At 42.9% G+C, this 26,376-nt stretch overlaps 1 protein-coding gene across 2 annotated transcripts; it reads left to right on the top strand.

The window, feature by feature from the left end:
• The first annotated feature begins 235 nt into the window (after positions 1 to 235).
• hnrnpua (heterogeneous nuclear ribonucleoprotein Ua) lies at positions 236 to 26,001 on the top strand. Of its 2 annotated transcripts, none has more exons than XM_077238980.1 (14): positions 236 to 816; positions 9,141 to 9,255; positions 10,453 to 10,526; positions 10,689 to 10,828; positions 10,915 to 11,014; positions 11,116 to 11,228; positions 18,292 to 18,555; positions 18,635 to 18,754; positions 19,142 to 19,270; positions 19,361 to 19,529; positions 21,470 to 21,739; positions 21,904 to 22,148; positions 23,126 to 23,221; positions 24,196 to 26,001. In XM_077238980.1, exons 1-14 carry the CDS (start codon positions 396 to 398, stop codon positions 24,244 to 24,246), a joined length of 2,307 nt encoding a protein of 768 aa, XP_077095095.1. In that variant the 5' UTR covers positions 236 to 395; the 3' UTR covers positions 24,247 to 26,001. The 2 variants fall into 2 exon arrangements, with proteins under 2 accessions (XP_077095095.1, XP_077095096.1); XM_077238981.1 differs by having other exon boundaries at positions 255 to 816; positions 23,129 to 23,221.
• Positions 26,002 to 26,376: the final 375 nt, after the last annotated feature.

Below are 26,376 nucleotides of genomic sequence, written 5' to 3'. Positions count from 1 at the left end.
AATATTAGCCTTATCGGTGGCTATATTCAGATGTATTTATTTATTTATGTGAAAAGTGACTTCAATTAACTGAATACTGATATTATATCCTAATATTTATTACTTTTCTAATAATATTATAATAATATTCAAATAATTTGCAGTTTATTATATCATTCACAATAGTCCCCTATATAGTGATATTTACGGTACTCTACTCCTCTATTGTGTGCATTACGGTAGATTATATAAAGCTGAACTCGCCCCGTTGTTCTGCTCCCAGCTGCTTCTGACCAAGTGACCGAGCGACCGGCCGCATCAAGCCTCTCTGGACAGTCCGCACATAACCTGCTCTTCCCCTTCATATTTCAAACATCTGGGGTATAACGTCTGAAAATAAAGGATCGGGCGGCAAGATGAGCGCAATGGACGTGAAGAAGCTGAAAGTGAACGAGCTGAAGGACGAGCTGAAGAAGAGGAGTCTGTCTGATAAAGGGCTAAAGGCTGAGCTGATGTCCCGGTTGCAGGCCGCTCTGGATCAGGAGGCGCTGTCCACCGACACTAACGGCTCTGAAGGACTCAGCTTCATAGGAGATCAAGACCTTGACGAAGATCTGGCTGGAGAGAGCATGGATGCTGATGAGGATGATGAGGATGAGGATGGAGAGAACGCGGAGGCTGAGGAACAGCAGGATGATGACATGGAGGAGGAGGAGGATGCCGGGGTAGAGATGGATAAATCAGATGAAGATGAAGATGTCCTGCTCAAAGAAGATGATGAAGAAATTGAGAAATTTGATGAGGATGATGTGGCTCTCGACATGGGCCCTGGCGAGGGTGAGGTTACACGATGAAGCTTGTGCAATTAATATTTTTATATGCATATTTGGGTTGTGTGATGCCAGGATAATTCATTCTGACAGCAGAGCTCATACAGGATTTTATGAGATGCTGCCACTGGTGTCCCATTTGTGTACCTTTGACTTAGTACTGACACAGAATACTAATAGATTTAACTCCATTTAGTGTGTAATGCATAAGACAAAAGAAAAAAAACACACACTAATCTTTTTTTTACATTTTTTTTTAAATGTATCTCTAAGTAATGTATTTTTTCATTTAAATACACTAATAATTTATTTAAATACACTAGGCCTAGGCCTATATTTATGGTCAGCTATAATAATTCTAGTTTTTAATAGATGAAAAGCTTGTCTAGCCTACATATCAAATTAAACAAGTGAATCTGCTGATTCAGAAGATACTAGTTCTGTTTTGTCATGGTTTGCACAATATTTTTTTTTTTAGCTCAGCAGTAACTTAATTAAAATCAAATCAAATCAAATGTTTAGACATAAACAGTACCTTCTCCTGAGAATGACCTTTAATAGTGTCTATCCCTTGGTTTTTATTGGTTGAGCAGTAGCTCTCGGGATCGGTGAGCTGTAACAGGATGCTAAAGTGAAGATAGCAAGTGAAGACAAAAGCTCCAGATGGAGTCTGTGAACAATGATCTCGGTTCATTTGTTTTACTCTGCCTGCCCTGGAGTAGTGAGGACGAGGACCTCATTAATTTAGGACACTGTTATTCTTTGTCTTCATTTCACACAGTGCATCCTAACCCTGGTCTTGGACTGGAGTACACCCAGACCCAACAGTACACATTTTGGATGTCTCTCTTAACTTACACAGCCATTTCACATCTTGGAAGTCTCTGCTAATGAGCCGATGAGTTGAATCAGGTGTGTTCGATTAGGGAGACATGAAAAATGTGCTGAGTTGGGGGTACTCTGGTCCCCTATACTCTCATTCACTATCCCCTACATTAGCCCACTATTATAGTTCAATTGAGGGTGTGAATGGAAACAGGTGAGTGAATCCAGTAGGGCTGCCGCTTTTGCATAGTTGGTCCATTCTATAATCGTATAATCATTTGAAACTTAGCAAACTGACAGCTCCAGTAGTAAGATGAAAAGATTTATCTTAAACTCTTTCATGGAAACTATGTATAAATCAAAAAATGTAATTGTCAATTAAAATGTAATTTATACCTGTATGATATTACGCTGTAGCCACATTGGACCAGTGGTTTGGAAAATGGATGGATGATTCAGCTGTGTTGCCATCTTCTGGTCAGAGGGTTCTACACTCGTTATTACAGTGCATTATGAAATTGAATGAGTGCACTCGATAACGTTCACTATGGTTTCGGACACCACTACAAATGGCTGTTCCCTTAATAGTGCCCTATTGGGTATGGGGGCGATTTTGGACACAGCCCAGCCCAGGACGTTGATCTTGATTTCACTAAGTAAAACATGTTCCTGGATCAACGTCTTTGTTCCAACAATCAGATTTGAGGAACAAGTTTACAGTTTATGTCAAGTTTAGGCTTACAACCAGAGTGAGGTGCTTTTACATCAGTGTTAGTCATCTATCATTTCCCTCTGATTTTAGGGATAACCTATGGGTAAGGTTAGGTCTAGGGGCAAGGGTTGGGATAGGGTTAGGACAAAATTTTCGGACAGGATTATTATTCCAGGGTCAACAAAATATGTTAATCAGGAACATGTCTTACTTGTCTTACTCCGGGACAGGGTTGGGAATCACTGATTTAGCAAATGCTTTCTCCCCCCTTGGGGTACTGTGGGGTTATGGCAGGGGTGCAAAACTGCAGACTTTAGCTTCAACCCTAATTAAACGCACCTGATCCAGCTAATGAAGTCCTTCAGGCTTATTTGAAAACTACAGGTATGTGTGTTAAAGCAGGTTTGGAACTAAGGGTATGTTTACACGACAACGATGTACTAAAAACAGAAACGTTTTTTCTTTGTACAGATGACGACATTATCAAAATGAACTCCTTTCACACGGATCCGCGAAAATGACTAAAAATGCTGTGTTGCATGCTAGGCCAGTAGATGGTGATGTCACTTTGTAAAGAAAAGATTACGCGTCTGGGCACTACTGTACGCATTCTTTTACAGGGCACTCTCCCATGCCTATAGACTAAACATGTAATATGCATGCACACAAATTTCACAAATTTGCGTTTTTGTAGTTTACGCAGAGACAATAATGGTATCGTTTCCAAAAACTTGCACTTTAAAACCCATTTTCAAAAGTTTGCGTTTTGAGGCCCCCAAAGGCCATTGTAGGGTAAATGAACAGCCCAAACGCATACATTTTTTTTCAGTTTAAAACGGTGTCGTGTAAATGGCTCCTAAATTCTGCAGGGCTGTGGCGTTCCTGGAACTGATTTTATGCCCCAGGTTTAGGGGTTTGTACATATGCTACATTTACATGCTATCGGAATTATCATAAATACCAGTTTTCTAGTTAACAAATTGGACATGAATGCCCTCTGAAGTCGTATTTACCACTGGGATGCTTGGGGATAATTTTTATACCCAAGTTTTTTGGACGTGCCATAAACTTTAAACATAGCGGAGGGGTGAATGATTACTGCTATGACTGATATTCTTTATCATTTTTTTCCACAACAGCAACATAGCCTGGTCTTGTTGTTAAAGTAGTGCATATTTTCATATATATGAATCATTTGAAGCATATTGTGTGTTTTATACACAGCGAAAGCCTGTATTTAAACGAAATTCTAGAATCGTCAGCAAGCTGACTATCTAGATTTTTCTTTAAATGTCTAGATATACGCTAAATATCATTTTGGCTTTAATAAGATTTTCCCAATAAATAGGCAAGAATAAACGTAGTGTCTTCCAGGATTCCTGTTCTTTTCCTGAACAGGAAAAGTCCTGTTGAAAATTCCTGTTCAACAAAGCATGTTAATGTGACGAGCTCGTAATCGCATCTATGAGAGTTGTTCTGTTGTTAATGGAATTTTTGATATTGATGTTTTATAAAATACTAGTTGTCCTTTGCATCAAAAACCTCTCGGTTTCGTATGGTAACCCTCGTTCCCCGAGGAGGGAACGGAGACATAAGTCTAGACTGACGAATGGGGATCGCTTGCAAGAACCTATCTACTTCGAGTGAAACTAAGCGAGCCAATGCACATTGGCATGCGATAATTGCACTAGCTGCTGTGCATTGCGGCACAAGCATATAATGAGCAGAAGGTGCCTCGCATCCTTGTTTTTCCGCTGAGGAGCCGGACATGTGACTCAGCCGTACAGCGGAAGCTCAGCAACTGTGGCGAGGGGACTTACGTCTCCGTTCCCTCCTCTGGGAACGAGGGTTACCATATGTAATAGAGACGTTCCCCTTCGTCAGTCACTATGAGTAAGTCTAGATTGAAGGCCACGGCTGCTGGCCCTTCCAGTGCTCCGCTTGAGCCTCCTGGCCTGACTGCAGTGTTGGGCAGAAGTAGGAGCTCTAAGCAGAGAAGGTCAGTCACTGCTGTTCCGCAAGACCCACTCAGTGGGACTTATTGGACGACGCTGGGAAAGCATGCCCTTGGGGAAGGGAACGCTGCGGAAGCCACATCCTACCCCAGAGGGAGGCACTGTGATGGATACACATATGAATGTGTAGGGTCAAGCCAAGCCAAGCAGGGTAGTACAACATATGGCAGTCTCTTGGGTGGTTCCAGCCTAGTTATAGGGGGGAAAGAACACCAGCAGAGCTCTGTCGAGGGAAAGACACAGGCTTGTCCGCAGAGGAGCTGATTGTAGAGGAATACACATATGGGGTCACCACAGGGGCCGCTACATATGGACAACCAGCCTAACACAGGTTCCACAATGCATACGAGTGTAAGCCTGGCGTCAGACGCTCCGTAACACTGCTGTAGGGGTGACGTAGGAACTCACAGGGTAAGCCATTTCTGGGGAACACTACTGGAGCAAATACTCCAGTACTGGTATCCTCGCTCCCCTCAGGAACCTGACGATCAGGTCATGCTTTCCCAATGACTTCCCTTCAACTGCATCGTGATGTGCGGCAATAGCGGCAACATACACTTTGAGGGTGGACTCTGGCACGACTCTGATCGGACATCTTCAGGGGGCTTCCCGGTGGGAAGAACACCATTCAACGAACAGGTTCTACTTCAGAGGATAGAGGCGCTTCGTTGAGGGGGCTCTAGCAAAAGTGTTGGTGTCTACCACCGGAATGGGCCAAGGGGTGCTGTCGCGAGGAGAATGAGTTCTGGGAACAAGGTCTGGTTGGGCCAATACAGCGCAACTAACAAGACCTGCTGCTTGTCCTCCCTGACTTTGCACAGTGTCTGTGCGAGAAGGCTCACTTGGGGAAACGCATACTTGTGTAGGCCCCGGGGCCAGCTGTGCGCCAGTGCAACCGTGCTGAGGGTCTCCTCGGTCAGGGAATAAAACAACTAGCAATGGGTCGAGTCAAGAGGGGCAAACAGATCTATCTGAGTGGCTCCGAAGAAGTCCAATATTAGCTGGACCACCTGGGGATGGAGACGCCACTCTCCCGGAAGCGTAGGCTGTCGTGAGAGCTCGTCAGCTGCACGATTGAGCACGCCAGGGATGTGAATGGCACAAAGCGACATGCAGCGGGAGTGTAGACCATATTGACGGTTGATGTACGCAATTGTCGCGTACTGTGAGCAACTCGAGTCAATTTATGTGCCAATGCAGTTGAGGCCCGGTCCACAGACCTGAAACTGCATGCTCATTGTACATGGCCCCCAGCCGGTAGCAGAGGCATCTGTGAAAACCACAGCATGCCTGTTCTAGGGGAACACCTGCCTGGTAGAAACGAAGGGTCCAACCACGAGCTGAAGGTTTGGAGGCAACTTTGGAGAGGAGACTTACGTCTCCGTTCCCTCCTCGGGGAACCAAGGTTACCATACGCAACCGAGACGTTCTCCTTCGTCAGTCAGTGCACCCGGTACGTGCCGCTCTGCCACGCCCATCTCGGGACTCGCCCGTGAAGCCAGTGCTGAAGCAGTCTCATATGAAGGTCTCATATCCGAGCGCGTTACTGCGGCTGCGAATGCCATATGCCCCAGGAAAAAGTTTCAGTGGGACCGCTGTCCTGCGCTTGATTGTACTCAAGCAGTTCAACACTGATCGGACACGCTCCTCTGTGAGTCGCGCTGTCTGGTTGACCGAGTCCAACTCGAGATAAGAGATCCTCTGCACAGGGAAGAGTTTGCTCTTGTCCCAGTTGACCCTGTGACGGAGCACCATGTGCCTGTGTCCACACAACTGATCTCGAGACTGAGCCAGGATCAGCCAGTCATCGAGATAGTTGAGAATACGAATGACACGTTCTCAGATTGGAACAATGGCTGCCTCCGCGACTTTCGTGAAGACACAGGGCGACAGGGACAGTCCGAAGGGCAGGACTTTGTACTGATATGCCAGTCCCTTGAACGCAAACCGCAGGAGCGGTCTTTGTCGAGGAAGAATTGAGACATGAAGGTACGCGTCCTTCAGGTCGATCGCTGCAAATCAATCTTGGGGACGGATGCATTCGAAAATGTGTTTCTGCGTGAGCATCTTGAATGGGAGATTGTGCAGGGCCTGATTCAAGGTTCGCACGTCCATGATCGGCCGTGACCCACCGCCTTTCTTGGGTACAATGAAGTAGGGGCTGTAGAACCCTGTCTTCATATTGGCTGGAGGAACCGGCTCGATCGCGTCCTTCTCCAATAGGACATCGATCGCCAGGCGAACTGAATCGCATAGCCAAGTCTGATGGTACGGATGAGCCTGCGAGACGGGCTGTGAAGCGCTAGCCAGGCTCCCAGACACAGTGCAAGCGGGACCAGCTGGACTACAGACGTACCCAGGGTGGGGAAGCGAGGTGGAACACAGGGACTCGGCTCGAGAGGCACTGAGGCAGCTTGAAGCGGAGTCTGAGAGTGTTGTGCCACCCTTACCTGGTTCCAGGGTGGGGGCTGCTGGGTGGAGCCTGGGTGGAAGCTGCTGCTTAGGCTGAGCAGGGACGGCGGCGGCTGCAGAGGGGAGACTGGGTGGAGCCGCGGACGACTGGGTGGAGGCAGCAGCTGGTCGTCGGGGTAGGATGTGCTTAAACTGCTGGGCAAAGTTTTCTACAGCGTCGCTGAAGAGGCCGGCATGGCAGACAGGGGCGTTGAGGACCCACAGGTGTCGCTCCTGGAGCGCTAACGTGGACATTGCCCGACCCAGGGAGTATGCAGTGACTTTCGTCGCCCGGTGGGCGAGGTCCGTCTCTGTACGCAGTTCCTGCATAATCCCTGGGTCTGAACTACCCTCGTGCAATTCCTTGAGAGCCTTGGCCTGGTTGACCTGCAGGAGCGCCATGGCATGCAGGGCGGAGGCAGCTTCTCTACAGGCTGAGTAAGCCTTGTCCACGAGAGCGGACGAGAACTTACATGCCCGGGAGGGGTAGCACCGATTTCCCCGCCAGGAGGTAGCGGTCTTGAGACACAGCTGCATCGCCACAGACCGCTCCACGGGGGGGATCTTCACGTAACCCTTAGCTGCTCCGCCGTCGAGGGTAGTGAGGGAGGAAGAGGCACCAGAACGATTTTGGGCAGATAAAGGTGCCGTCCATGCTCTGGTAACCTCCTCATGCACTTCCGGAAAGAAAGGCACTGGGGCGGGGCGCTGAGAACCAGCATGGGCCGCCCTGAGATACCAATCGTCCAGCCACGAAAGTTCAGGACACGGTGGAGGGTTCTACTCAAGCCAGACACTTACGGCGGCCCTGGAAAGCATAGCCGTAAGCTCTGGGTCTGACTCGGACAACGCTGACGCACCCGAAGGAGGCAGCGCAGCCGAGTTGTCATCCCCAGATGACATTAGCTCCCCCTCCGTGGCAGCGACCGTCATTTGATAATGCGGTGGAGCTCCAAAAGAAACAACTGGGACCACCGCGGACGGCCCAGTGCGCTCTCTGGGAGGCTCCACGAGAAGCGTTATAGAGGAGTGAGGGGCCCGAGGAGACTGGTTCAGCAGGTTACCTCTCAGTGTGATCCTCAGGTCACCAAGGCTTTTAACCGAAGTAGCTACTTCTGCTGGGCAGAAGAAACGCTAGATCGAGGAATTAGCGAAGGGGTTCCACCTCTTTTGAGGTAACGGAGTCTCAACTTAACACAGCGATGGTCATGTTCCCGCAATGAGAACATGAGTCATCCATGAGCGCCATTTCAGCGTGCCTATTGCCCAAGCACGTGATACATGCCCATCAGCCGAGCCAAACATTGGCCGCATCCAGAAACAAACAATCTGAATGCCATCTTGAAAAAGACACAGACAGATCATGTTAGCTCTTTCAGAAGTGCTCTGGGGTAATGGAACGCACAGGGGGATAGCCGTGGCTACACACAGGGAAATAGTGCAATCCTGTGTGAGCACTCACTCTCTATGTCACGCCCTCCGAACCAACAAAGCTGTGAAAACAGCTGTTTTTGCTCACAACTGTTGACAGGAGAGATCGCGACCACTGCTGTTCGCGCCGTCACACCAACACCAAACACAGAGGCTTCCTCGCAGAGACTCGAAATCACCGTCAGAAGTTTGCAGGAGACAGGAACAGCATTCACTGTCTGGCACCGAAGCGAAAGACAAGGATGCAGGGCACCTTCTACTCATTATATGCTCGCACCGCGATGCACAGCAGCTGGAGCAATTATTGCATGCCAATGTGCATTGGCTCATTTAGTTTCACTCGAAGTAGATAGGCTCTTGCAAGCGATCCCCATTCGTCAGTCTAGACTTACTCATAGTGACTGATGAAGGGGAACAATGGCTTTCTGAATGATGCTTGTTTGCATATTCCTGTTTTTCATTTTCTATTTAATTTTTGTTTTGTCAAGCACAAGTTGCACACAGAAGGAAAAAAGTGCTTGTGCGTTTTGCCCATTAGTATCACCAAATATACCTTCAAATTTTGCTCACACTGTAACACTTTTCTTCAAGATGCATGTAATGTGAATCTGAAAATGTGTGTTACTTAGCTCAAAATTGCACAGACTGCAGTTGTTTTGGCAACAACCTCCTGTCTTTACCCATTTAAGTACTGCGGTGTACCGCCATCGCTCCTTGACTGCAAACATGTGAACTTATAATTAAATACACCTTTCTTTTAAAATACTGGTCAATGCAATTCATGCATAACCAAAGTAACTATAAATCCTTCAGTAATTATTTGGACCATCATGTTACATCATGATGGGTCCAGCAGGGAGGTAAGCCTCCTTACAATTTATTGTTTTATTTCCAAAGGGGATGCGGACAAAGACAAGAATGATGAACAGAAGAATAAGAAGGGTGTAAAGAGACGCCGAGATGAACATGGAAGGGGCTACTTTGAATTTATTGAAGAAAGCAAATACAGCCGGTAAGAAATGTGCAGTCGGCCTCTGGTACTCCTGAGGTACCGCTGCACCTTAAAGATTTATGAGCAGTTTTGGCAGTAAAGAGCCAAATCTGACATGCTGTTCCTCATCAGTGCAAAGAAACACACATTTTTACTGACCATTTTGAAATTATTTTCAGCCTATAATAAGGGCATCTCTGTCACCTAAAGTGGTATTTTTTTTAGTTTACACTTGTTTTTGTGTAGGTCAGAGCTTGGGCTGTTAAAAGAAATGAAAATATTCTATGGGGTATTGATGCATGTCCAGGAAATTCTATTCATATCTATCGATTCCTTTTTTTGTATTCTGTATCGTATGTTATCTTTAGAAATGATCACTATAGTGATCGGATGTATATTGTGTATTCTTCCTTATCATATGTATATTTTCTTTTGTATTCATGGTTATGCCATTTAATTGAATTTATATTATGTGATGGTATTGTGTGACTGTATATTATAAATTATATATATATATATTGTATATATATGAGTGTTGTCAAATCGATTAATTGCGATAATCACATCTAACATACAGTTTTTGTTTACATTATATATGTGTGTATCTATATCTATATATATATGTCTGTGTTTGTGTGCGTGTCTGAATATATACAGTACATATACACACATATACTGTATATATGTATAAATATATGTGTGTATACAGTATCCACAGTCATATATATATAATATATATATTTATTAATAATAAATATAAACACATATATTATATAAACAAAAACGTTTATGTTAGATTGATTAATTGCGATGCATACATTTTTGACATCACTTATATATTCATTAAACATATCAAAATAAACAAGAAACATTTTTATTTTCAAAATATAAGTTAAGAAATTCACAGTTAAAGTGTTTTACCTGTTAAATATAGTCCAAGCAGATTTATGTATTTATGTTTGTGCAAACCCACCTAATTTGTGATCCCATTTTTTAAAAGAAAAACTACTAATGTTTGATTGAATTGTTTATTTTTTAAAAGCGTTCATGTGCTAAATTTAACAATTTATTAATTTAACAGCATTTATTGTGGTAAAATTAACGTATGTTTTATACTTGCAGATTATCTCAGTTGGAACATATTTGAAATCCAAAGGAAGTTCAATGGGATCATATAATGACTCTGACTTTTATCAAATTTTATTGAATTTCCCTCAGAGCAAAGTCTCCCCAGCCCCCTCTGGAGGAAGAGGATGAAGAGTTTGATGACACGACTGTATGTTTGGATACCTGTAAGTATAAAGAGCTCACAAAAACTGCTCAGATAAATACTAAATTTTATTAATTTTATTAAAAAATACTGAATATTTCAACGAGCAACATACAGAATATATTGCTGTAAAGTGTAAATGTTTAGTGATACAAAGTCAGTTGACACCTCTTATTTTCCTCAGACAACTGTGACCTGCACTTCAAGGTGTCTCGGGATCGGTATAGCGCCTCCTCTCTCACCATGGAGAGCTTTGCCTATCTTTGGGCAGGGGGGCGTGCGTCTTATGGTGTGGCCAAGGGCAAGGCTTGCTTTGAAATGAAGGTAAGAGCACTGTCTTAACCTCACGTTTACTATTTATAGTTGTCCTTTCATGACCTTAGCCTTACTTTTGCATGTCGTTGTGCCAGATTATCGAGAAGATACCTGTAAAACACATTTCCAGTAAAGGAACTGAGATTCATGATGTCCTGGTGGGTTGGTCACTGGCAAACAGGTCTCTTCTTCTGGGTGAGGGTCTTTGTGTTGACTTTTTACATTGGAATATATTATGGTTGAATTTTTAAAATTATGATGTAGTTTGTGTGTCCTTTTACCTTACATATTCACAGGGGAGGAAGCACACTCTTACGCCTTTTCAACTAAGGCCAAGAAAACCAGCAACGGTGTGACAGAGGACTTTGGGGAGGCATTTGATGAGAATGATGTTGTCGGATGCTTTATTGTAAGTATCCGTGTGCTTATCCAAAATGAGTGTTTAACCACTGTGCAATTACTACTCTTGACCACTAAGTGGCACCATATGTTCACATATTACTACCTTTAAAGTCCATGTGAACCGGAAGTAGCAACTGATTTTTCTTCAGTGTTGTGACGTATTTCCAAGTGAAATAAAAAAATTGATTAGAGGGCAGAGTTTTTCTCTAGCACACCCCCTCTCCATCCCTCACTTATCCACCTTATTCCTAACGAGCTTACTGCGTTTTGAATTATGGATGGCACTTCCGGTTTGGGAACTTCCATTCAAAAAGACTGAAACGAGTCATTTCAAATCATAAGTTTGCCTGTCAAATCTGTCAGTTTGACTCAATGAGCTATCAGTTTTCTTTCATGTTTTATTTAAGAATAACATGAGAATAACGTAATACTTGGTATTTTAACGTGACATGTTATAACAAGAATATCTATGGCAAGAGCTCTTTTCAGTCACTGCATTCTTTTCCTCATGATTGTTTTCTTTTTTCCTTTTGAATTCCGCTGTAATAGTATGAAAAAGGTCAACATATACTGCACATTTGTGGTCTGTTCTCCCGATTTAATTTACAATATATGCCACTAATAATTCACTGAAATGCACGAAGAATCCTTTTTTTTCCCTCCCCAAATCCTCACATCTTTTTCCAGGTTTGGTATGACAGGTAAATTTATTCAAGACAATTGATTATCTGTCAAAATGATTGAAATCACTTTGAAATAGTATCACGCAATACTGAAGTCATTTTTTTATTATTATTAAGGAACGTATGTTACATTATACAGATTACCACAGTGATATTTAACCGTCCGATTTTGCTGTGGAAAGATGCTTTTACACTTTTAAATGCCCTTTTAATATTAAATGGTTGAAGGGTGAGTAGAATAATTTATTGTCATTGTACACAGTTTAAAAAATATATATTATTGCGTCTATAGAGCTAGTCTTTCACTGATTGTTTACAGCTTAACGGAAGTTACACGCATAATTCGCGCAAAGCGTCACGGGGCATAGGAATAATGTGGATAGCAGACTGATGGTTGGAGGGGAGTGGTTAAGGATATCCTACCCAAGTCATCAAACTGACATCATCGGAGAAGGAATGCCATTCCAATACGGAAGTAGATTTTCAGATTTTGATTAAAGATTATCCCAACAAACATGTTTTTTTTCTGCATATTAATTTGCATGGATTAATTGTCCACCCCAAGACAAGTAGTGTGTGCTAACAATATAAATAGGTTCAATTTTGGTTTCATGAAGACTTTAAGAGTTTGGGATCAGTTTTATTTTTTTTATTTTTAAATGAATACCTTTTTTTCAGCAAGGATGCTTTAAAATAATTAAAAGTAACAGTAAAGGTTTCCATTTCAAATAAATGCTGTTCTTTTTAACTTTCTATTGATCAAAGAATTCTGAAAAACATTCATTACAGTTTCCACACACAAAAAAAAAAAATAAGCACAACTGTTTTCAACATTGATAATAATAAAAAATTAGAATGATTTCTGAAGGATCACGTGACAAATGAAGACTGGAGTATTAATGTTGAAAATTAAGCTTATCCATCACATGAATAAATTACATTTTAAAAGATATTAAAATAGAAAACAGTTAAATTTAAATTGTAATAATATTTCACAATATTATTGTTGCAAATCAGCATAATAGAATGTTCCCCTTCAGGGACTACCGCTGCGTGAAATCGCAGTGGGAACGCCCTCAGCGTGACGTGTCTGAAGCATGAATGAAATCAGTCAATGGAGAGAATGAGCGTACGGCGAGTGACGTCATCGACCAGGAAGCTATAAATATCCCCTGAGTACACAACACGCCAGCTTTTAGTTACTTCAGCAGCTCTGTGTGTGTCTGAATCTGTCGATTGTGTTTGTCTGTTTTGTCAGGAGTTTTCACTATATATATTTTATATAAAAAAACCAATATGAGCGAGCAGTATAAGAAGTGTGTTCCCCCCTGTACTCGGCACATCACGGGTGGGGATTCTCACGAGTTATGTGTAGCTTGTTTGGGAGTTCAGCATGCCCAGTCGGCTCTCGAGGGAGTCGATTGTCAGCATTGCGAGCGTTTTCCCTTGAGAACTCTGCGCTCGCGGCGATCGCTCTTCGAGGAGAGTGATTTGCTGCGAGCTCCCCGAGGCTCGGGTCCCGCTTCTGTTGAGGCAGAGCGGCGGCGCTTGTCTTGGGGCTCGCAGATGGATCTCGCTGGCGACGTTGAGACGGGCTCCGCCCTATCTCAGCTATCTCCGACGAGATCTAGTGCCTCTCACCCGGCTCTGGAAGCACGCGCTGCGGCGGTTACTTCTGCCCGGGTGGAGGCACATGATGATGTTGAATTGAGATTTTCCAGTTCTGAGGAGCTGGATGTCGAAATTAAGTTTATTATCAGAGAAAACTAGTTTATCACATTATACTGCAAATGAAGAAGGTTTGATGGATGTATTATCTCGGGCTGTTGAAAAGCTAAAAAAAAAAAAAAAAAATATAACAGTATCGAGTGGCCAGCTGATAGACAGGTTTCTAGAATTAAAAGCAATCTAGATGATAGATTTCTGTCTGCACGACCTCAACCTTCTAGCCGGTGCTTACCGTTCTTCCCAGATCTTCATGCTGAGGTTTCAAAGACCTGGGTTAGACCGGTTTCAAGCAGAATTTACACAAATCAGTCCAATGCTTATGGTAACATTGTTGGTGCTAAATCTGCTGGTTATGTGACGATACTGTAGGCGGAGGAGACCCTTGCGAGCTATCTCTCTCCTGCTTCATCGTCTTCACTTAAAGCACCGGCTCTTCCACCAAAAAATAAATAAATAAATAAATATATATACCTCTGTGCTGGTGGGGAAGGCTTACTCGGTGGCTCGGCAGGCGGCTGCATGGGTGCATACGATGACTTTTATGCAGGCTTTTCAGGCCGACCTGCTCAAAGGAAATCTGAGGGGGGTCCCCGCCGAGAGAGGCTTGCGTTCACCTCCCTTAAGGGTGCCCTGTCTCTCCCGGCGCCCTCAGGGGCCCGTCCTACTAACCCTGCCGAAACAGGGCGTAGAAGGGTCTGGCGAGTGCTTTCCCGAGGGACGCTCGCCGCCTCTAAGGAGGGTTCTAGTGTGTTCAGACCAGTCGTTCCCTGCCGGTGCGCTGTTACAGGGCACTGTGTCTGTCACGCAGAATGTTCAACCAGAGCAAAGTCTTTCGTCGAGTTCGTCTTCAAAAAGAGCACAGCAGAAGCGGAGTGTCACGTCTCGTGCCCCCCTGCAGAGAAACTGGAGGGACGAGGCGGGGTGCTCTCCGGCGCGGCCTTCTCGTTGCAGGACTGATCTGAGGACAGTCATTGTCGCCAGAAAGGCCGCGTCGAAAAAGTCCTGACGGGCTGAACGTCAGGACTCTGAGGGTGGTCCCCATCGGGAAAAACTTGAGTTCACCGCACAAAAACACGGTGCCCTGTCTTTCTCGATGCCCTCAGGGGTCTGTTCTACTAACCCTGCCTATACAGGGCGTAGAGAGACTCGGCGAGCGATTTCCCGAGGGACGCTCGCCCCCTCCAAGGAGGGTTGTGGAGTGCTCAGACCAGCTGTTTCCTGCCAGTATGTTACAGGGCGCTGTGTCTGTCACTCGGGATGTTCATCCGGAGGCCAGCCTCGAGAGGCTGGTTCCCTTAGTAGAGTTCCTGGCGGAATGGGTCCCCCACCAAGCAGGGAGTTAGGATACTACTTCATCGAAAAAAAAAAAAAATCCTGACGTGCTGAACGTCAGGGTTCTGAGGGTGGTCCCTATCGTGAAAGACCTGAGTTCACTGCACAAGAACACGGTGCCCTGTCTTTTCCGATGCCCTCAGTGGTCTGCTCTACTAACCCTGCCTTCACAGGGCGTAGAGAGACTCGGCGAGCGATTTCCCGAGGGACGCTCGCCCCCTCCGAGGAGGGTTGCGGAGTGCCCAGACCAGCTGTTCCCTGCCAGTACGTTACAGGGCGCTGTGTCTGTCACTGGGGATGTTCAAATCAGATCCGAGGACTGGTTTGTCATGATAGATCTAAAGGACGTTTACTTCCATGTATCTATCCTCCCTCAACACAGGAAGTTCCTGAGGTTCGCTTTCGGGGGCGAAGCGTACCAATATCGGGTTCTTCCGTTCGGCCTAGCACTGTCACCCCGAACATTCACGAAGTGTACGGATGCTGCTATAGCCCCGCTGAGGTTACAGGGCATCCGCTTTCTGTACTAAATAGACGATTGCTTGATTCTAGCTCAATCGGAACAACAGGCGGTTCGGCACCGAGATGTCGTTCTTGCTCATATCAAGTGACTGGGGCTGAGGCTCAACGCCAAAAAGAGTGTTCTTTCTCCATTACAGAGAACCACTTTTCTAGGTGTAGTGTGGGATTCAACGACGATGCAGGCACGATTGTCACCTGCTCGTATTGCTTTGATTCTCGCTGCAGTAGATCAGGTCAAGCTAGGCCAGTCATCCACTGTAAAACAGTTCCAGAGACTGCTAGGTCTCATGGCAGCTGCGTCCAACGTGATACCTCTTGGCCTCTTGCACATGAGACTGTTACAGTGGTGGCTCAGGACCAAGGGATTCTCCCCGAGGGGAAATCCGCTTCGCATGATCGTGAGTTTGCGACGGTGTCATCACGCCCTGATCATGTGGAAAGATCCTTGGTTTCTGTCCCAAGGCCCTGTGTTAGGAGCTCCTTGTCGTCGCGTTATGCTAATGACAGATGCCTCTCTCACGGGTGGGCTCAGGGTCTGTGGGAGGACCATCATCGTCTGTGGCACTTAAACTGCCTAGAGATGTTGGCGGTGTTTCAGGCTCTGAAACACTTCCTCCCAGACCTAAGGGGCCACCATGTTCTTGTCCAGACAGACAACACATCGGTGGTTTCTTATATCAACCATCAGGGGGGTTTGCGTTCTCACCCGCTTTACAAACTGGCACGTCAGATCCTTCTATGGTCCCAGGGGAAAATTCTTTCTCTGAGAGCTTTTATCTCCCGGGGTATTTAAATCAGGGGGCAGACATCCTGTTAAGACAGGGGCCGAGGCCCGGGGAATGGAGTCTTCACCCCGAGGTGGTGGAACTCCTATGGAAACATTTCGGTCTTGCCGAGTTAGACCTATTTGCTTCTCGAGAAACATCACACTGCCCGCTGTGGTTCTCTCTCAGCCATCCAGCCCCGCTGGGGTTGGATGCGATGGTACATCCGTGGCCGAGGTCACGTCTGTACGCTTTTCCCCCGATCGCTCTGCTCCCAGGAGTTCTGGAGAGGGTTCGCCGGGACGGGCTCAGTCTCCTGCTAATAGCCCCGTTCTGGTCGGCCCGGGTATGGTTTGCGGACCTAGTGTCTCTCCTCAACGGCTCTCCCCTAGAGATACCGATCAGGAGAGATCTGCTCTCTCAGGCGAGTGGGTCGATCCTTCACCCCCGTCTAGAGCTATGGAGGCTGTGGGCTTGGCCTCTGAGGGGGCCCAGCTCATAGATTCTGGTCTCTCGGCTGAGGTCGTTGAGACCATCCTCCGATCCAGAGCTCCCTCCACGAGGAAGTTATATGCCGCGAGGTGGAAACTTTTCACCTCTTGGTGTGGAGAGCGCCAGCAGGACCCAGTTAACTGCCCGGTTGGTACAGTCCTGGATTTCCTGCAGGACCGTCTCTCCACAGGGTTATCCCACTCCACACTGAAGGTGTATGTGGCGGCCTTAACTGCTTACCACACCCCTTCAAGTGGAGGTTCCCTCGGGAAACACCCGCTTATGTCTCGCTTCCTTCGTGTCACCTTGAGGCTGAGGCCTGCAGTTCGCACAAGGGTACCAGCTTGGGATCTGGCCGTCATCTTAGAAGGTCTCTCCCTTGCTCCTTTCGAGCCCATCGAGGAAGTTTCGGAAAAGTTTCTTACTCTAAAGACTATCCTTCTTCTCGCTATCTCATCTCTAAAAAGAATTGGAGATATTCAAGCACTTTCGGTGGCTCCCTCGTGCCTGGAATTTGCTCCTGGTTGGTTAAGGCCTTTCTCTTTCCGAGACCAGGTTATGTTCCTAAGGTTCCAACTGTTTCAGTTAGACCCATAGTTCTGCAGGTTTTCTGTCCTCCGCCTTTTCTGACGTCAGACCAGGAGAAAATTAATTTGCTGTGCCCAGTTTGGGTTTTGATGCTTACGTCCACAGAGCTGCCCTGTGGAGGAGATCGGAACAACTGTTCGTCTGTTTGGGTCACCTAAGAAAGGGTGTCCTGCATCTAGAAAAAGGATGAGCAAGTGGGTGGTCGAGGCCATCCCACTTGCTTATGGTTCGGCCCATCAGCCTTCACTTTGGCTGTAAGGGCTCATTCCACCCGGAGTATGGCTGCTTCTACAGCTCTTCTTTCAGGAGCTTCTCTTCAGGACGTTTGTGATGCGGCAGGCTGGTCCTCACCGCACACTTTCGTTAGATTTTATTCCCTCGATCTTAGCTCCACTCCCGGGGCTCAGGTTCTCTCGTCGGTTTGTGTCTCCTAATGACACACGACGGGGATTTGGTCGTATGGGGATGTGGGTATTGCGTTCCCACTGCGATTTCACGCAGCGGTAGTCCCTGAAGGGGAACGTCCCGGGTTACGTATGTAACCCTAGTTCCCCGAAGGGACGGACGCTGCGTGTCCTGCCATACTCTCGGCATCCCCTTGGGTCGCTGCTTCAGTAACTTTTAAGCTGGCGTGTTGTGTACTCAGGGGATATTTATAGCTTCCTGGTCGATGACGTCACTCGCCGTACGCTCATTCTCTCCATTGACTGATTTCATTCATGCTTCAGACGCGTCACGCTGAGGGCGTTCCCACTGCGATTTCACGCAGCGTCCGTCCCTTCGGGGAACTAGGGTTACATACGTAACCCGGGACGATTTCTGAATATATATTCTGAATATATCTAATTTAAAAAAAAATAGTTCTCAAGATTTTGAAATGGAATGTTCAGCAAGTGTGGGTGTGTTGTGTCTGTTTAGTTTTGGCAATAATATATAATGATTGCTTGTGTTTATTTGGCAGAACTTTGATGGGGCAGAAGTGGAAATGTCCTTCTCCAAGAATGGACAGGATCTGGGAACAGCTTTCAAAGTCAGTAAGGATGAGTTTGAGGGGAAGCCGCTCTTCCCTCACATCCTCTGCCACAACTGTGCGGTTGAGTTCAACTTCGGCCAGCGTGAAACACCGTACTTCCCCCAACCTGATGGCTTTACTCTCCTGCAGCAGATCCCTGTTTGCGATCGCATCAGAGGACCAAAGGGGCCCGAGACCAAAGAAGACTGTGAGGTTGGTTTCTTAGCCATTACATTTGTCTTCTATTACATAATTAAAATTCATCATGGAAATCTGCTGTAAATCTTCACAGGTCATTGTCATGGTCGGACTGCCTGGATCTGGAAAAACTTCATGGGTAACAAAGCACACAGAAGCCAACCCAGGAAAATACAACATTCTTGGGACAAACACCATCATAGAGAAGATGATGGTGAGTGTTGATTTTGGTAACATAATAAGGTTCCATTTGTTTGGTAAACAACGAGTAATGAACAATACTTCTACATCATTTGTTCATCTTAGGGAAAGTTAATTTTAACATTCACTGATACATTTTTAAAATCAAAAGTTGTTTCTGTTAGCATTAGTTAATGCACTGTGAACTTACATAAACAATAAAGAATTATTGTTTGTTCATTAACTAACATTAACAAAGATGAATAAATGCAGTAAAAATATATTGCTCATTGTTAGTTCATGTTAACTAATGCATTAACTAATGTTGATCAATGGGACCTTATTGTAAAGTGTTATCAAGATTTTTTTTTATAGACATTATTAACAACATAATTCATGTTATTTTGATGTTGAAATTCAGATTTCCAGTTTGAAAAGACAGCTGAAAGATGTCACAAAGCTCTCAGCAATATCTCAGCGTGCTCCTCTCTTCCTCGGAAAATTCATCGAGATCGCTGCACGTAAAAAACGCAACTACATTCTTGACCAGGTGACGTGGAGTTTACAAATACATCACAAATAATCAAAATGATTATTATATCATCTGCTGAAAATCTTAATCTTAAATGTCTCCAATTAGACTAATGTATCGGCACCAGCCCAAAGAAGGAAAATGTGCCTGTTTGCCGGGTTCCAGCGTAAAGCTGTGGTAGTCTGTCCAACTGATGAGGAATATGTACAGAGGACTCAGAAAAAGGCAGAAACAGATGGCAAAGATGTACCTGAACACGCAGTCCTAAAAATGAAGGGTAAGGTCCTTTTCTCAAGCCATACTTGATCTAAGATGTGTGCAACTTTTTTTTTTATTACTTATATTTTGTATTAGCTTTTATTTTCATATTTTTATTTAAATTTCAGTTTAAGCTTTAGTCAATTTTATTATTTGTTTTTTCATATAATAACAAACTTTATGCCACACCTGCCAGTTGCCGGTGACTTAAGAAATTTACCGGCTATAAATATTTTTTTTACCAGCCATGAAAAGCAGATTAATCCTTAACGCAAAAAAATTAATTACAAAAGTTATTCAGTCAAGAGCAATGAGTTATTGTTCTTTGTCTTTTGTTGTTTGATTAACATTAAAAACACAGACAGCAGCAGGAATATTAGGCTGCTGTCACTTTGTCAATTTGAGCTAATGCACGGATCCAATAAACTGATTCACATGTGTCTTCTTTTTCAACTGCATTTGTTCACTTGAGATAAAACTGACTAAGGATACTTGACAAGATACTGTTAATTTTGTTTGAATGTGTCTGTTCAAGAGCAAGAAGGCTTGAAAGAGAGCTCAATTCAGTTTTTGAGTGCTGAGGCGCGGATTTCTAGGCGCACGCTTCGGATGTGATTAACGAATTGAGTTCCCTTTTGCGTATTCTTGAGCTTGAATATTTAAATTGGCAAGGCTTAAACTTTCGTGACAATGCAACACTGGCCCGTCAACGGTCCTTAAATAAAGTGACATGTATGAGTAGGGCTGGGTATTGTTAAAATTTTACCATACCAATATCTTGACTTCGATACCAGTTCCTGAACGATAATTTTTTCAATACCAATTTAATGAAATCCGTTTTAATAAGATCGCATTACATATTACCTAAAAAAAAACCTTTGGTTTTATTTTTTCAGTTGACTTTTTTAACAGACTCAGTGACTCAATGACTCAATGAATATAGGCCACTGGGAAATGCACCTTTCATTTGGATTACATAACCAGAGAGAATTTGTTTTCAACTCAAATTGGTTAGTTTAAAAGTAGACATTTCAAACTTTCTATATAACTATTTCTCATGTCTGTGAGGTAAGTAGCCTATACGCCGAGTTTCAGTTAATTTGTGACGTGCTCCAGTTCTTCTTGCAGTCGAACACGGAGCAACTTTCTGCTCTTAAGTTTATTCCATGCACTGTCAAGTGCTTCAAAATTGACAAGGCTTTTCCTTGATGCCTCGCCACAGCCAATCACCAGCACTTGATTCCCTTAAGCCTGGGACACACCAAGCCGATTCTGCACTGTCGGCTGAAATTGGTCCTCGTTGGCTTTTTTTCGGCCAATTCGACATGTTGATTGGTTGTTCAGCTGCTGTGTATCTGCAGCCTGCAGCGTCTGTTTCCCTTTTTACAGAAATTAACAGTTGTCTCATTTACACGCAGGCGCAGAACGCGCATTCTAGCTGACGTGCTGCTTTTTCCCCCGACGCAGGCGACCCTAGGCGACAACACATTCGGCTTTCATCAGCGCTAGTTCTGGTTTGGTGTGTCCCGGGCTTTAGGTATCGAAATCTGGTACCGAACAACAAGAATTTTATTTTTACTCAATGGTATCGATGCAATTCGGTCGGTGCCTAAAAAGTATCGAACTCGATACCCTGCCCCATGTACGAGTAGTGATTTAGCATTAAACATTATTAGAAACATATTAAACATTGTTTATTAGAATGAAATTAGATAATCTGATCAAACATAATGGTTATATTATATCCCGTCGGATTGATTTCCATCAGCAGTGGAGGTGAAGACGACAACTCCCATCATTCCACGCTCCTTCACATCGTCATCAAGCTACGCCTTTGTTATTGTTTTGAATATGCGACCTCGAGCGGTGAAACATACTGTGCCTTTAACAGTAACAACACTGTTGTGCAACTGACAAAACTCCCAAGATGAAACACTATAACACTATAATCTTTTCCAGGAATATACACGCTGCCCATGGAAGGTGAGTGCTTCAGTGAAGTGGTTTATGTCGAGCTGCAGAAGGAAGAAGCATCCAAACTTCTTGATCAGTACAAGGAGGAGAGCAAAAATTCCCTTCCTCCTGAGAAGAAACCCAATCAGGGAGGTGTACAGCTTAAGAGGGGAGGCATCCGAGGACGAGGAGGCAAAAATCTGTTCAACCGTGGCGGAGGACAGGGTCAGAGGGGAGGACGAGGAGGCTTTCAACACCGAGGCAACTTTAGGGGTGGTACGCCATTTCAGTAGTTGTGCTAAATGTTTGTTTTTATTTCTTATGTAAACTTATTTGTATAGAAGAACTTTAAAGACAACATGAAGCAGCACCTCCATAATGTGATATACTTTGGAATATTGAGCAGGAAATGACACTTTTCTTTTCGGATTGTTTGACAGTGCCTGGACCGCGTGGGGGGTTCAGCAGACCACCGAGAGGCTTCCTTCCTCCCCCTGCCTTCAGAGGAGGTTTCAATCGGGGTGGTTTTAACCGCGGTGGTGGTGGTGGGATGCCTAACAGGGGTGCTGCCCCCAGGCCAGGACATGGGCGTGGCAATATGGTTAACATGGGCAACAGGGGAGGACCCATGCACAGGGGCAACATGGGACGAGGGGGAGGGGCCAACCGAGGAAACTTCAACCAGGTGAGAAATCATTGATAATGTAGATAATTTTTTGTTGTAAATTAAAATGTGGTTGTTGCCCTTGCAGCCTGAACAACTTGAATATGTATGCCTGTAAAATAGGCAGCTATTGAAAGAAAAGTAGGTCAATTTAAAACTAAGGCCGTTTTTCCACTGTCGGGATGAATGATTCTTAGAATGGTAAGGAACTGTTCCAGTTGTATTTCCACTTAAGCCTGGTATGGCATGGCATGGCACGATTACAAACTGTTCTTGACCTGAAATTCTTGGCACTTCGACCTTACAAAAACCTTACAATGATTTCAGTCAATATTAGGGACTTACCATGCTTTTCACTTTAGAATACTCATACAAATAATTAGTAATTTCTTCTAAAGGATTTGATAATACCTGAGTCATTACTAGTGGATTATCATGAACTTCACTTTAGAATTAATTACACATTTTTCATTATTCACTTATGAACCTGTACATAGTAGTTCTTCTACCTCCTCTGGGACGTATGAAAATAATAATTATAGTTACTGATTAGTGAACTACCTCATTCAACTGAGCGCTATTAATTACTGATTCATTAATCTGAGTTTCTTGTTAGTAAAAAGTGGTTACTAGAATGTTTATTGTGTATTAATCATTTGTTCCTGTGTAGTTGTTCATTATCGATGAAACGTTATTTTAAAGTTTTACCGAAATATCTGATCATCCTCGGCTCGATAACACAGTCGCTATTTACATCTCATATCGTCTGTAAACTTTTGTATTACCTGGGCACTGACTGATGCATTTGTATTTTACATTTCAATGAGCTCCGTTATCAGCCCCACAGTGGAAAATGAAACCATATCCATACCGACTGGGCCAGATCGGCACGGAATGGAACAGTTAAGCAAAGATAGTGGTTTGGCCAAAAGGTGGAAAAGCGGTTTAGGATGCGACCACAATGTGAACCAGAAATCACAAATCTACTGTTTTCACAGAAGTTCAGGGGTCGAGGAGGAAATAATCGAGGTTTTAAAAATGGGAACTTTAGCATGAACAAAGCACAAGCTTTCAACCAGAGCTGGCAACAAGGGGTGAGTTACTTGAAAAATATGTTAATATTAATAAAACAAAACAAAACAAAAACAAGAAATGGTGTCTTCTTGCGTAAAGAAAATCAAGCCTTTTTTATCAAAGATGTTTTTTCATTTAGAAGGATAGAAAATGAAAATTCTGTCATTAATTACTCACCCTCAGGTCGTTCCAAACCCGTAAGACTTTCATTCATCATCAGAACACAAATTAAGACCTTTTTGATGAATCAAGAGTTATTTCTGTCCCTCCATTGACAATCTATGCAACTACCACCTTGACGCTTTCTGAAGACACTATCACTTTACATGATGAACAGAATGAATTTAGCCTTTAATTCACATATAAACACTGATCAGCGAACATAAAAAGAAGCTAAACCAAACCTGCGAGAACAAACCTCTTGCGGAAGCTCGAACGTGTTGTGTAACACGAGAATGAACCTCATTGGTTCTTGTGGAAGCTCAAACGTGCTGCGTAACACGAAAATGAATATGTGAATAAATCCTAAATTCAAGTTGTTCATCATATAAAGTGATCTTGTCTCTTCAGAAAATTTGGACTAAACCACTCAATTCATATGGATTAGTTTTAAGATTTCTTTATGAACTTTTTTAAGCGTCAAAGTGGTAGTTCCACAACTGTATATGGAGGGACAGAAATCACTCTTATTTTATCAAAAAGATCTTCATTTATGTTCTGAAGATGAACGAAAGTCTTACGGGATTGAAGCGACATGAATGTGAGTAATTAATGACAGAATTTTGGGGTGAACTATCATTTTATTTCCAATGGTTATTCTAATTAGATCCCTGTATTACAGTAAAAAACAAAACTTCAATCATAAATAAATATGTATGTATACGTAAATAATAGATTATGTACATTTTATAAATATGTCATGAAAATAATGTAAAATGTGCAAAAAATATCAGTGGCCCCAAAAATATATTCCTTTTTTCTTTGTCTTCAACAGTTCTGGAATCAGAAGCCATGGAGTCAACAATACCATCCTGGATATTATTGAATAATTTCTGTGATGGACTGATATCACATAAAAGCTTTAACTTCAGTAGTCATTTATTTTATCTAATGTCCTTTTGTTTTTGTACAGATTTTAATAGGACACTGAGGAGAAATGACTCTGGAGCTTTCAGAGCTTCACAGGTTACCTGCTGTTACAGTCTTTTTTCTTTCTTTCTTTTTTCAACTAATACTTAGTGTTTGTTTTTGACCGCAGGTTTGTATGACAACGTGGTTCAATTCAGGAAACTCAGTATAACTTCAGGGTGGGATGTTTGTCTTTTAACAGCTTTCAGGGTTGTACTTTTAATTAGTCTTGTGTGAATCTTTGTGTAGCAGTAAAGCTGTGTAAGATAAGAATACTATTGTCGAGGCACTTTGCAGTTATATGAAGAATCTTTGTCCTGCTGCCACAATATTTTTTAGTTAAAAGAACATGAAAAATTTTATGTTTAAACTAAGATAGCGAAATTTGGAAGGGGGGGTTTCAATGTGTTTGGGGACAAGGTAAGCAAAGCTGCAAAAAGCCATCAGATTTTGAACATTTAACCTTTTTTTTGTGTGTGTCAGGAGCAATAAACAGCATTTTCGATTCTTTGCCCCTAAAAAAGTGATTGGCGGAATAGATTGTTTTATTATTGTGGGATCATGATATTATTTATGTGTAGTTTATTTAAGAGATTTTTTTTCAGCTGTATTTTTACAAATGTCATTTATTTTATTATTATATTGTGAAATATGGCTTACTGCTCTTATAATATTTTAATCTAAGTTAAGTGTCATAATGTATTTTGGTCTTTTTGTAAATTATTTTACTTTTTAAAAGGGCACATGATTTACAAATCAGTTGCAATCTTCTTTAATATAACCTTAGATGTGACCACAATTTTGTAGACCTGTAAACATTTGTAGTTGGCTTCAAAATTATAGTAATTCAATAACACTACTCGAATATTGGACTGCATCCTCTTACTCCATGAAACAGTGATTATACATTTATTTGATAACAGTTCTATCTGTATTAAAGCTTTCAAAGGATGTCAGGGTGCCATTGTGGACTGTTAACAAAAGACTGATTTTCTAAGGCTTTAATGGAAAAAATGTGTAATTATTGTAACCACAAACAAATGCAATCATCCACACAGACATACTTGACGGTTTCTTTCTCATCTGTAATTGCCACAGCGGAGATGTTGTTGCATAACTTTGAAATATTACCAATAGGATGATTAGTTATTCTTTAGTGACTGAAATATGCATAAAGAAACTTTTTTCTTTTCTTTTTTTTACTGCTGTAGATAATCTCCTATCAGTGTTGTTAATATCTCCATTGACCCAGACATCTGATGCAAATGACTAATATGTTTTTAGATAATTGTTGGCTAATATATATGGCAGATATTAGGAACATTATAATTGTATTACTTACCTAAAGTATTATTGTTTTGTACTGGGAAATTATTAATGGCATGTGATGTAGGACATAAAAAGGAAAAAATGAAGGCGACTTGTTTTGATGTATTTGTTCATGTTTAAGGTATCTGGTCAGGTAAAAAAAAAAAAAAAATAAGTATTGAGATTCTAACACTGTAATATACACGTTTTTCCTTCTTTCTTTTTATACCTTGCTATGTTTTGTATTTTACCTTTAATCAAGAAGAAAAATATCATAAAGATGAAATGAGTAACTTATTCCATGCATTCTTTTTTAAATAGATTGTATTTAAATGATAATAAAGTTTGAAGAAAATAACGCGTACATCTATCTATCTATCTATCTATCTATCTATCTATCTATCTATCTATCTATCTATCTATCTATCTATCTATCTATCTATCTATCTATCTACTCTATTTAACAACTGGCACATTAAGCCCTGAGTGTTGCAATAAACTTAAGCCAACAGAGGACTAGAATTTCAGGCACAACTTATCCTACAGGCATATTCATGCAGAAATATAACACTCAAGTTAGTCTGTGAATATTTAACTCTGTTTATGTATAGCTCTGCCACATGGATGAGATGTAGTTACACTGAAACAGATACATTCGTGCCAGGCTTATGCTGAGTCAAGCACAACCCCTTTGAGGAGAAATATCACATTTCATGCCTGTTTGTAAAATATGCAACCA

Source organism: Siphateles boraxobius, unplaced genomic scaffold (genome assembly GCF_051911475.1).
Source record: "Siphateles boraxobius isolate OS27281-9 unplaced genomic scaffold, OSU_SipBor_1 22, whole genome shotgun sequence".
Taxonomy (NCBI): domain Eukaryota; kingdom Metazoa; phylum Chordata; class Actinopteri; order Cypriniformes; family Leuciscidae; genus Siphateles; species Siphateles boraxobius.
Note: the sequence above shows the minus strand (reverse complement) of the source record. Positions and strands in the feature narration are given on the sequence as shown.

Coding starts and splice junctions, on each gene's coding strand:
- hnrnpua (XM_077238980.1), top strand. CDS start 396: ATGAGCGCAATGGACGTGAAGAAGCTGAAAGTGAACGAGCTGAAGGAC. Junction 817..9,140: donor CGACATGGGCCCTGGCGAGG/GTGAGGTTACAC, acceptor TTATTTCCAAAG/GGGATGCGGACAAAGACAAG. Junction 10,527..10,688: donor GACTGTATGTTTGGATACCT/GTAAGTATAAAG, acceptor TATTTTCCTCAG/ACAACTGTGACCTGCACTTC.